General features: G+C 29.8%; 1 protein-coding gene across 1 annotated transcript in view; it reads left to right on the top strand.

Moving 5' to 3' along the window:
- LOC143049660 (uncharacterized) overlaps positions 1-13767 on the top strand; it is a 210636-nt gene extending 196869 nt beyond the window's left edge. Inside the window, exons 9-10 of the mRNA XM_076223294.1 lie at positions 12698-12772; positions 13618-13767. Of these exons, the coding sequence (XP_076079409.1) occupies positions 12698-12772; positions 13618-13712 (170 nt within the window). The 3' untranslated portion in view covers positions 13713-13767. The remainder of the gene's footprint in view (positions 1-12697; positions 12773-13617) is intronic.
- The last annotated feature ends 466 nt before the right edge of the window (positions 13768-14233 follow it).

Here is a 14233-nt window from a genome sequence, read left to right as displayed (position 1 = left end):
AGAAAAAAAACAGCATATGTAATTGTGTTTATTGGAACAACTTGGAAAACATGATACTACTGACTGATGTCAAGCGCTTCTAGGCTGTCAAGAAAATGAAACATTTCATCAATTGAATATGAAATGACTTGTTAACACGTAGTTATCGTTTATACTTTTCAAATATAGTCGTCATGCTTAATGAACATAACAAAATAAAAAAATAAAAAGACAACATGATTCGTCATGAAACTGTATTTGGAGGGCTTTAGTCTTTTGGGGAAAGTTGTCTTATTACATTTCTACTTATGCATAAGCTGATTAAAATGTATTCATGTGTGTCAATCATGTCTATAGAGTAAATTTCAGTGCAAGAAATTAAATCAAGATATCAAACTATTGACAAGTACAGTTCTGGCATGAGATGGTATAGTCTATTTTCATATAACCGACTTCTGACTCCAGAAAATATGATTTTTTAAACAGGATACCTGCAATATTGTATGAAATTCTGATACTGGGTCAAGTGAGAGCAAGCTTACGGTCGGTGAATTTAGGGAAATAATTTACTGTATTATGTTTTCCATACATGCCAAATCATTGAAAAATAGTCGACTTTTTCCTACTTTTTTTTTAATTGCACTGATTGTTACCTTGATTTTATTTCTTAAAGTTGCTCTTAGTTGACCGAGTATCAATCTGTATTAACAACGAGTAAGTAACTTGTCGAAAAATAATAGACACTGGAGTCAAAAGTCGGTTACATGAAAAATATTATACTAATTGAATAATTAAATAATTTCCAAAAAAATGCCTGTGCAAATCAACATTTTCCTCCAATATCTTGAATTGCTAAATAACAGAAATGATATGTCTCAATCTGTAATGCTATATACAATTTTGAGACAGGAATATGGCAGGCAGTTTTAATATCTATTCTATTTTCAAGATATCTTATATAGTTAATCGGATATCTTATAAAGTTAATCAGATATCTTTTAAAGTTAATCAGATATCTTGTAAAGTATATCAGATATTTAATTAAGTTAATCAGATATCTTATAAAGTTAATCAGATATCTTATAAAGTTAATCATAGATCGTATTGAATAAATACGATAGCTGAATTAACTGAATAAGAAAATAATCAATCAAATAAAATATTTATTTAAACAATAAATACAAATATCTTATTTAATCAATAAGATGTTATTAAATTGATATGATATCTAATTATTTTTTAAAAAAATTTAACAACTGCAATCACTAGTAGCACGATTTCAGTCTGAAACGGTCATTTTGGTCTGATCACATCTTGATTGACTGGATTTACCGCTAGAAAAAATCGTCAAGATATTTAAGATAGTTAAGTCGCCGTTCAGATCGATAGCCTCATCAGGTAAATCAGTTCGTTAAGGCGTGTCAAGACGGAAAAGACTGAATCGTCTAGCGGGTTGTTTAGACCCGTTAAGACCGTGTCAGACCAAAACAGACCATGGATACAAAAGAACGTTCAAAATTTTCAGACCCTGTTTGATCCGTTCAGAATACCGGTTTGATACCACGAGTTGCGCCCCTTCTACTCGATAATGCATTTTAGATTAATACATGTATATATGTATTTTATTATTAGAATTTGAAGTATATTTTGATTAATTAAAAAAAAAAAGATTAAATCTTGTGTTAATTCTTTATTTCTTTTCTTGTTTTGTTGAGGAACTAATAAATTATTCGTCTATATATATATATATATATGTTGTTTATTTTTTAATAAATGTTAGTTTATATAAATATATATTGATAATTAAATGCAAGGACGTACGTTAATTGTATACACACCAGAATGTATGCCATAAATTTAACCTTGAAATGTTGTGAACACCGGTAAAAATGTTTTTTTGTATTTGAAGATTAGTAACGGAAAATCCTAAACGTAACCTAAAAAAGTTAAGGAGATGTGGTATGATTGTCAATGAGACAATCCACAGAAATGCAGCAGAGGCAAATTAACACAGTCATGCATATTTTTGTTTTTATGCATGACAGTTTCTTTAATTCGTTTTCTGTTGATATATGTCCTAGTTTACCGTTGAAGCTGTTGCTTTTTTTGGTATGTTTATTTTTTTTCGTGCGAGTTACTCTATTAAAGTTGGAAAAAAATATTCCCGACATTCGGAAATTCGAAAAAAGACTTCCCGGATCCCGAAACCTGATCATATACTGCATTCCGTCTCTCTCGGGACGGTGTTAAAGTATCACCGTATAAAAATTTTCATTCAAACAATATATCCTTATAATATTTATTTTCTTATCCATATAATATATAGTACTTTGTATATACTTTGTATATATATATATATGGCGTTGATTTAAAATAAAATCTGTTTAAGTTAAAACGGTCGAGTTCCATGGCACGTGCTAGTAATCAACCGGGTCAACAGGTAACAAAATCAATGATCCATAACGTAAGAAAGTACATGCCTATTATATTTTACAATTACTCTCATCATCATTCTTGATAAAAAGGTCTAAACTTTAATGAAGAATGAATGAACACGTATTAGTGATGTCTGACCTTCAGTTTTTAATATAAATTAATGCTTATGTTTTTTTATATTGAGCAAAGTAACGAATGTGAATCTATTATACGTTAAAGGTTCTTACAATATCATTTATGTCTAAACCCTATACCAAAAGACCATGCAAAATATTTGAGCGCCGCATGTAAAACCATTAAAAAACATGTACTGTTAGGAAGTTAGTTTAGTATTCAAAAGAAACTTTTCGCTTCTCTACTTATATAGTTTAGAGAGTATTCCTTTAAATTGTGTCAGTTATATAAAGTAGTGTGTATTTGTATTCTATTTATTTATCTAAATGTATCATTATAATATACATTTTGTATTTCACAACTATATATACTATAAGTTGTAGTGTGATTGATTGTTGTTTAAAGTCCAGTGGCAAATACTTCATGCATGTTCAGGACCAGCTGTATGTTTATGACATGTATGGAACTCACCGGTGTAGTTTTCACGTGTTATAATAGATAAAAGAATAATTAATTTTTAAGATATCGAAACATAAAGGAGGCAAGGCGCATGGATTACACGCACTTATCAGTTCTTTTCTCTTTTTTGTCTTAAAAAAAGAATTATTATTTTTTTTCGATTTTTTTTATATGTTTATATAATTTACGATAACTGTGGTGTATACGTGCTGTCAGACGAAAGATACATATGTGCCCTCTAAATATCTTTTTTACTATGGATTGTTTGCTTTCGTATTGACGTTTAACACACAACTTTAATTACTGACTGTGATGTATGTAGAAATTCAAACGTACTGGAGAATGAAGGATGCAAATCAAAGCTTTGAATTAAAATGGTTATTAAAATTGCCACACAAATAAAAGAACAAGTGTAAGTGTTGGAATGACATATACAATATATCAACATGTGCATTGTCGGAGAATTTAATTTTGATTTTACTTTGGTAACTGGACAAAATTGAAGAGAGGCAGCTCAATCTTTTCTCCTTTTTGTTACGAGTACAAATAGATTTTATTTGCTTTATAGACATCGAATAGAATTCAGGGCATAACATTACGGAATATGATCTTCAAAATATACAATTTAATACCAATAACATGTAACAAATACATTGTTTTTTTTATATATATATATAAAAGTAATTTTTTTATCATCAGTGCAAGCAGTAGCGTTTGTTTGATTTTAAAACACGAATCGATCTATACTATTTAAAATTACAATACGCAAGCTGAAACCGTACCAAGTGATTATTATTTTTGCACACGACATCTACGCTGTCGTCCCACCTCTAACAGTAGACGGTTCTCTTGGTGGGGATATTGTGCATTCAACCGTGGATATGATAAAATATCTGTAATAAACAAAATTGTAATGTTTTGATTGTGTAATGTCTTAATTTTTAAGGTTACGCGGGTTCGGTATTAATTGGGACAATTGATATGAACACATTTCGATATACGTGTAAATTATATTAAAAGAAGCTTTCAAACGCAGTTATTTTCGAGGATATTTAAAGATACAAATAAAAAAATTCTTTTTATGTTTTTGAATTAGGCTTTTAATTTCCATTCCTAATTATATATCATTGTAGAAAAAAATTATTTTATACATTTAAAGTACATGTAATTCTTTATGCTAGCTAGTCCATGAATAAAATTGCATAAATCACAAAAACACACTCGGAAATAGCAAGAAAGTTTAACAAAAAAGTAGTGGGAACTTTACTGTTTTTTTTATCATATATATTTCTGATAGTTTTCCCGACCTATTCACCTATTTTCAAACTTGAAAAGGGACCTCTTTCAGCGGCACGAGCCTGGAACATGTACACATGACAGTTGTAAGTAACAGCTATATACATATACAAGAGAAGATGTGGTATGATTGCGAATGAGACAACTATCCACAAGAGACCAAAATTACACAGACATTAACAACTATATGTCACCGTACGGCCGTCAACAATGAGCAAAGCACATACCGCATAGTCAGCTATAAAATGCATTTCAAAGATACTATAATTAGAATAAAAGGTTAACGTACTTACAAAATATGTCATCTTAAAGAATGTGATTTCACAAATAAATTATTTTCAAATTCGCAGTCCAAGTCAACCTAAAATCGATTACACACATTTTTAATGTTATAAATCCATTCCAACAATATCATTTTAAACACACACTAGCTTGCCTTTTCATTAATTTGAATAATACAAATTCAGCTAAATTTTGTTTATTCCCATCAACAGAGAAATCTCACACTCATCCCAGACGTTAATAATACTGATGCACTTCAATTTTGATAAACAATTTATTGATACGGATGACAACGCTTTAACATACGGTTACATTAGGGTTAAAAAATGTGAACTTGTTTTTAATTGATGGGAAACAGACATTCTTTTAAATATGGCCTTATTCATGATCTTTTTATTGAAATTCTGTAATAAGAAGATTTTACTAGTCTATAAGTATCACATAAACTTTACATTATCAATAATCCATTAAAATGAAGTCCAGTCAAAATAACCATGCCAGACAGATATATGACAGATAATTTCATGAATTTCATGAATTTTTGAATTTACACTGTTCTTCCATACCCCAAATTTATGGTTAAACGTTCATCCAGCTCTTTTAGCTTTTAAAATGTAAAGCTCTATAAAATAGCTTACATCATCACCCCAAGACTGTAATACAAATTTCTTGTATACAACCAACTTTCATGACTTTTGTGTAAGGCGAGACAAAATAAAATGATACTTTGAAGTACATGTATTGTTTAATATGTTTGACTACTATTATAAAATGCCCGTTTCAGAATGAACAGTAATTTAGAAGATTATTAAAATACATGTAGATACATTCAGACTATTATAACTATACAGCAAGCTGTCATTCGACTCTAACCAACAACCATACCAGGGCTGTAAAGCTTGTCTAGGTTGGTAAAAACTTTCATCATCATGCATATATATGACACTAACCAATAGTGATGGACCGTGACAGACCCTCATGGAAAGTAAAGGAGGTTTAACACTCCCTGGTGGTACATGTAGCCAACAATAGCAATGGCAGCATAGAAACTCTTATTATATCCAAATTCTTATTTCAAATGAATAATTATCCAAGGTGAATCAGATGATGTATGATCATGATGCTGCACTTTTAGTATTGACAATGATTGATATTCACTGAAACTAGAAATTTCCATTATTCCAATTTTCTATTCTTAATGATATAACCATCCAAGATAATCATGGAATTAAGATATGATGCACTACTAATATTCCTAGAAAACTTTAAATTCTCTTTATTTCAAATTGTTAATATTACTTATTTCAAATATATATATATATATATATATATCAAAGGTATGCTCTGTCACCAAGTAATGTAGTACATTGTATTTCCTACATTTTTTTCTATGAATTGTAAGTTTGCTATTTGTTCAATTCACAATTTTCTTTTTGTCCAATCAGATCATCCCATCAACTGTACATCATGACATAATGCTGTTAGCTCTATCAACGTTATTTCCAAACCAATAAGTAACACAAAATTATGAATGAATCCACCATTTCACAATTTATAGCTACAGGTACAAATGAGGTACCATATGAGAGTAACTTAGTGACACTATATATTTCCTATATATACATTGATATACATGATATATGCCGCTTCTTAATCTGGCTGGGAATCATGCTCAAACCAATGTGATATCTTATCTACAAAAAAAATATACATTAAGAATAAAGTATTTATTATATATAAACTTGTATTTATCTACAAGAAAAACTAGCAATCATAATTTGCTTGACAACAAAGTTTAATGATGTAAAGAAATGAATTTATGACTTATACAATTTAATTGATAAGTCCCTTATGAGAAGAAGAATAAAACCCTTTTTTGAGGTTCTATTTCTAAAACAAAATGTTCTCTCTTTCAACATCAATGTTTTCTAAGGTGTATACTTCAATGAAGGGTTACTGGCTAATAGAGGCTATATAGCACTATACTTGTTGTGATCAATTTATAATACTTTTTTATTTTAAAATAGAATTTGTTGAATATTACTACCAACGTGACATGGTGACAAAGCAAATAGTATTTATAAGATTCTTCTTCTTCTTCTTCTTCTTCTTCTTCTTTATAATCCATCAACATACTGATGATAACGTGTCGGGCACTTATTTAACTATGCCGCGCATGCGTGGGATCTAATTTTTATTTAGTCATGACAGTCATGACAGTGAATAATATACAAAAGATAAAAATAAAAATGTCAACATAATTTCTTTTTCTTCTGTTATAACATATATTTAAGTTCTACAAAATTTAGAGCATAACAAATCATTTATAACAAAATAATGAATCATACCCGGTAAAATCTTAAATTTCTTATCACAAAAGATGAAAAGTGTTTAAAATTGTTGTTAAGGACGCAATGCCGTCTCATCATTTGGAATCAGGCATGTCAGGGCACAATATCAATATACTCTTTTTTTGCACCGGGCAATTTTGAGGTTATTGCACATATACAAACCCAAGCCTTGAACATGTTGAAGGTATTCATAACACATATGTGACAAATTATAATTATTGTACATCACCCACCAGTAGCTATATAAATAGGTATATCATCTTCGTAACTAGTCCGAGATTACTCTGACGTCCAAACGGCTGTTTTACCAGACAAGCTTGTCTCGGACTACATTGTAACATGTGAAGATTGGTTGGTTATTGGTTAATAAAAAAAAGTGACAAATATTTCATGCAAATTTAGGACGTGACATTATCAATACATTAACATACAATATGTAGGATTACTCGATCAGGGGTTTAGGTCTTGTAACTGTTGTAATAGGCCATCCAGCACAACCATACCATTGTGAATACCCCACATGTCAATGCATGTTAGGCAATGGCAATAAACAGGGTGGATCCAGCCATTTTTAAAAGGGGGTTTAAACCATACTAGTTTATATGTAACTTTTTAAATCATGCATTGATCTTCCATAAAACATGAAAAAGGGGGGGGGGTCCAATCACAGGAACAATTTTTTAACAAGCCCAAATTCTTACTTTGCCTTTGAACAGGCCACTATCCAAGAGTGTGGAGTATTGGAACGTCGATTCATACCTGTATGCACAAATTTAACAAATGTGAACATTTTTCCTTCAAACTCTTGGGTGATGATCCATGGACCATGATCAATGATTATTCTGATAGACATGTATTAAAATATTCATTTCTACTCACCAATTGCAATTTCCAGCTCAGCTTATATTGTACTATAGTTTCCTTCTACCATGTCAACGATTTTGTGTAAAATAAGTTAGCTATTAGAAGCGCTGACACTGCCGACACACATGCGACATGAATGCAACAAAAGTAAAGAGGGTACGGTAACGTTAAATCGTTTACGGGCGAAGAATTATTTTCCGTTTTTAATTAAACTTGTCAGATTTGATTAATTATCGTCGAAAAATGTCCCTAATGGATAGTCATTCAAATTAAACCAGCTTTATTATGCTGTATGCATGTAATATATATGTAACCTGGTCTTTAAATGTAGTACAGTGTCTGACGTATTTATAAACATTTTCTTGATTATTTATCCTATTTCAAATATAAATTTGAATGAATTTATAAGCCTTTTTCTGCTATAATATTCAAAATTTATTTTTTAACGAAGGCTTCTGGTATGTAGTTTTTTTTACAAAAGGCTCTCGAATTATAGACACATTAAAAAATAAAGATGGAAAGTCAAACGCATGAGTCTGGCAAAAATAAAAGGACAATGTCATGGCAATAAACGGAAAACGATAAAAGACAGAGTTATATATATATTTTTTTCCCTGCCTCAAATTTACTCAAATGCAATTTATATAGGTAACATAAAAAGATAAATGATAATGCATTCATTTACAATATTTAAAAATAGTTACATCTTAAATTTAATTTAACATATTAAGATCACGTTTTCAAGTGTTCACGGCCGACATCCGTTATTATTAAATAAGGGTGTAAAAATGAATGACAAATTCTTCACCACGTACGGCAGTCTGTAATTGCATATAAAACGTATTGCAATCACTTGTAAACCATTAAATATAAAGGTTCAGGTGCTTATATTCAATTAATAAATATTATTTCGGCAATCTGTTGATTTTTTTAGTCAATTCGCGGCGATTTGTGCAGCAGTATGACTTTGAGCTACTTTTTTTATTTATTTATATAATTATAAAACAATGTTAAATAATTAAATAGGAAGAAGTTAGAATTCAAATTGAATATTTGTTTTATTTAAATAACATGATTAAGGGGACGTGGTAGACTTTCAGTTAAACAAATCGTCTTCTTTCACAGTTTTATTTTATTCTTGAAAGGGGAATAACCCCTGATAAATAATGGGAAAGTTTCACTCGTTTTGTGTCCAAATTATTAAAATCTGAACACGACTGGACACGGTCTGACAACATCTTGACGTCAGTTTGTATCCATGGTCTGTTTTGGTCTGACACGGTCTTAACGGATCTAAACAGCTCGCTAGAAGATACAGTCTTAAATATCTTGACATGTCTTAACAGACTAATTTACCTAATGAGACTATCGATCCGAACGGAGACTCAACGATCTGACAAGTATTGACGTTTTCCTCTAGCGGTAAATCCAGTCAATTAAGATACGATCAGACCAAAATGACCGTTTCAGACTGAAATCGTGCTACTAGTGAATTATAGAGAAATTTGTTTTTTCATTGTGACCAAATATATTACTAAAAACGATATCGTATAAACCAATGATATGTCTGAAAGATAAAAGTGAGGCGAAAGATACTGAAGAGTCATTCAAACTCATAAGTTGAAAATAAACTGACAACGTCTTTGTTAAAAAATAAAAAGACAAACAGACAAACAATAGTACACAAAAGACAACATAGAAACTAAAAACTGAGCGACACGAACTTAACCAAAAACTGGGGGTGATATCAGGTTCCCCCCGAAGTGTGAGCAGAACCTGCTTACATGTGGCACCCGTCGTGTTGCTCATGTTAGTACAAATACGTTAATAATTAAAATTTGGTAGGTTATATTCGGGAAAAAGGAAACGGGATTGAAGTTACAACATTTGGAACATATCCGCTTTCATCTGGTAAACGGATTTAACATAGCGGTCAACACACTCGTGACAAAAGACGATATCTTATAAACCAATGATATTTCATAATGAAACAATAAGATATCGTAGAGATACAATAGGATATCTTATAGACCAATGATATGTCTTAATGAAATAATAAGATATCGTAGAGATACAATAGGATATCTTATAAACCAATGATATGTCTTAATGAAATGATAAGATATCCTAGAGATACAATAGGATATCTTATAGACCAATGATATGTCTTAATGAAATGATAAGATATCGTAGAGATACAATAGGATATCTTATAAACCAATGATATGTCTTAATGAAATAATAAGATATCGTAGAGATACAATAGGATATCTTATAAACCAATGATATGTCTTAATGAAACGATAAAATATCATAGAGATACAATAGGATATCTTATAAACCAATGATATGTCTTAATGAAATAATAAGATATCGTAGAGATACAATAGGATATCTTATAGACCAATATTATGTCTTAATGAAATAATAAGATATCGTAGAGATACAATATGATATCTTAGAAACCAATGATATGTCTTAATGAAATAATAAGATATCGTAGAGATACAATAGAATATCTTATAAACCAATGATATGTCTTAATGAAACAATAAGATATCGTAGAGATACAATAGGATATCTTATAAACCAATGATATGTCTTAATGAAATAATAAGATATCGTAGAGATACAATAGGATATCTTATAAACCAATGATATGTCTTAATGAAATGATAAGATATCGTAGAGATACAATAGGATATCTTATAAACCAATGATATGTCTTAATGAAACAATAAGATATCGTAGAGATACAATAGGATATCTTATAAACCAATGATATGTCTTAATGAAATAATAAGATATCGTAGAGATACAATAGGATATCTTATAAACCAATGATATGTCTTAATGAAATAATAAAATATCGTAGAGATACAATAGGATATCTTATAAACCAATGATATGTCTTAATGAAATGATAAGATATCGTAGAGATACAATAGGATATCTTATAAACCAATGATATGTCTTAATGAAATAATAAGATATCGTAGACAATGGTAGAGATACAATAGGATATCTTATAGATAAAATAACATATATTATTGTATAGCAATATAATATTTCCCACAGAACGTAATCAAAAGTTAGCGTGCAATAAATTCTAATATTGCACTAGTGCAATAAATCTTCAAAATTCATGACGTCATCAACGTTTAAATCTTAGTTTAAACCAAGTTTTACTTTAAAATATTATATTGCTATACAATAAAAGGGTTATTGCATGAATATTGGAGAATATTGTCCCTCGTAGAACATATATTGCACTCGCAAGCTCGTGCAATATAAAATTCTACTCGGGACAATATTCCCCAATATTCATGCAATAACCCTATATTATAGATAAAATAACATATCGTATATATAAAACAAGATATCTTATTGACGAGTTAATATATCGTATAGATAAAATATAATACTATTATATATCAAGTTATTAGTGTTGTCAACGGTTAACCCGTTAACCGTCGGACGGACCGAATATCGAATACCAAAAACGCTAACCAGTTAACCGGTCTTTTTTTTCAATTTTAATAGATTTGATATAAATGTGTATTGAAATCATTTAATAATTTTGTTATATTTTAAAATTTTCGTCGTGGTATTTAATTTGACAGATCAATTGTCCAGTATATTGATTGCTATAATTGTTATTCCAAAAAAACATAGAATTAATTAGAATTTAGACAATTTGTCTATCAGCTCGGGGCAAGATATAATGTAACCATAATTAGTATATATGTCTTTTTAAACAGTAACTTTAAATCAGTAATCCGATTTAATTTTACGATTTAATTCATTATTTTATTTTTGATCAAATATTGCGTAGACCAACATCTGAATGTGCAGCCTCAATCGTGCAAGTCTAATCCATTTGTTTTGAACAATAAAATATGTTTAAACTAAGGCTGTACTTTAAACGAAATGCCAACTCAAAAATTGTGAAATGCAAATCAACGTGAATGTAATTAATGTATACCTGATGGTACGAGTAACAGGCTTAATCATTTCAAATTGAAACACTCAACATTATTTTCTGAGACACCAAGAAAAAATGAAAGTATCATCGGTTTCAGACATTTTCACTTCGACAAGATAAAGAAGTTTTTTTTTCCAATCTGAAGTTATTACAAGCGCCATAGTAGATACGGTGTTTTGGATTATTAAAAGTCAAACTTCGCCAGGAATCCTCACATACAAGCCTGTTAAGATCAAAGGACAAACTTCAATTCATCGTATTATAAAAACGTACATTTACAGGGTACTATAGATAAAGTTAACCGGTTAATCGGTCGAACGATTATCCGAGTAACCGGTTAGTCAAAACACTACAAATCATATATCTTGTAAAGTACAGTATATTTTGAAATATTTATTAGATATTTAATGTTGTTTGAAATTAACAAGATATGTTATATAATTCATGAGACTGTTATGCGACTGTCATACAAGTGAGAGGTTAGGCTAGCTATAAAACCAGGTTGAATCCACCATTTTCCACAAAAAAAGGAAAAAACTGTACCAAGTCAGTAATATGACAGTTGTTTTCAATTTGTTTAATGTGTTTGAGCTGCTGATTATGCCATTTGATATAGGCCATTCCGTTTTGAATTCTCCTTGAAGTTCGGTATTTTTGTTATTTTACTTTTTATGAACGTTCGACAACTAGTACATGTAACAATGAAAATGTATCTAAACTTTATTGACTGTGCATGTGTGCGCATATTGTTAGATTTCTGAATAAACTGAGTCTTATTACAAGTATTTGTCTCGTTCTAACATCATATATGGACTGTTCGCTTTATTTGTAAATTGCACTTCTGATTAAAATGCATTTATTGAATCAAATACGAAACTTCGTTGTAGACTTAAATGTTTTTTTTTTCTTTTTGAATCATTTCGTTAATCAGAGTTAACAACAGAACATAGAGAAGAAACTTCAACTGTTTCCCAGCAGCAAACAACACTTATAATCACAATTGCAGGTACGACCAAATTTCTTTTTGATAATGAGGTTAACATTGCATGTTTCGGATTAAAAATAAAAAAAATTACCAATACGCAATATACTAACATTAAAAGTCAATAACAGAAATGTCCATATTTATTGATTTTATTTTAGGGGGCAACATAGTACAGTGTTCTTGCTTTGAACAACATTGTAATATTCCTTTATTAGGATACGCACATTCATACAACACTAATACCTGTGTTGAATTTGACAGGTTAATGTATCTTGCTCCGGAAATGAATTAGCCTGTTATTAGTTGATATACTTTACAAAAAAAGAGGTCAAACTAACAAACATAAGTTCAATACTAACAGTATCCTGTAGTTTGAGACCTTTTGACTGTGTCTGCGATTTGTTTTCTTCTCTACTACTTATGTATTCGAAAATACGTCTTCAATTAGTTGTTTTATACTAAAATTTGATTTTATATCTTTGTGAATTTACTCATTTTTATAAGTAAATGTATCTCTAATTTACTGTAACCAAATTCTGGTAAACTTCTTTTTGAATATAGATAAGCTTGTCGTATCACAATATTACCTTTTTATTCTCTATCATCTATTTTCACCAATAGCAATCATGTCAAGAGAAGCATTACCCATTCAATCATTGAAACACAATTTAGTACTGGTATAGTAAACACTTTGATTTCTAGAGAAAATAACTATCGACAATTGCATTACTTCGTACTATGCTGCTGTCTGTTTGTTGAATAGTTATTTTCTCCAAAAGACATGTTCTTACTCATTTTATTGAATTATTGATTGATTCTTGATTGTTTAAATAATTTCTTGTTTACATTTCTTTTGTCTGAATCAGAAACGACAGAAAGATCTTCATTTACTACCTCATCAGATAATCCTGCAAGCACAACTGAGAGCACTACCGGTAAGATAAGACCTCGTTTAAAATAACGGAAGTGAAAATTATATACTAAAACAAAAAAGGAAACACATAATAAAAAATTACCCAAAAAAATCGTTTATCAAAAATATAGTCAATATATACAGTATAATTCAGGAGAAAAAACAACTTCATATGTAAATGTGTTTATGGAAACAACTGGGAAAAAAAGTTTAATGCTGACTGAATATTAAATGACTGGTTTCAACACATAGTTCTCGGTTGTAATTTAGAAATCAAGTTGTCAAGCTAAATGACCATGAAAACAAAGGATAAATAAGATAATATGATCAGTTATAAACCTGTATTTGCAGTCTTTTGAGGAAAGTTGTCCAATTATTTTTCTACTTATACATAAGCTGATTTACATGTTTTCATGTTTTTCAATCGTGTCTATAGAGTAAAATTCAGTAGTGCAGGAAATTAAATCAAGATATCAAATATTGAAAACTACTATTTTAGCATGAAAGGGTATAGTCTATTTTCATATAACCGACTTTTGACTCCGGAGAATATAATTTTTTGAAACAGG

This window comes from Mytilus galloprovincialis, chromosome 10 (genome assembly GCF_965363235.1).
Source record: "Mytilus galloprovincialis chromosome 10, xbMytGall1.hap1.1, whole genome shotgun sequence".
Taxonomy (NCBI): Eukaryota; Metazoa; Mollusca; class Bivalvia; order Mytilida; family Mytilidae; genus Mytilus; species Mytilus galloprovincialis.
This window is presented reverse-complemented; position numbering and strand designations above follow the sequence as displayed.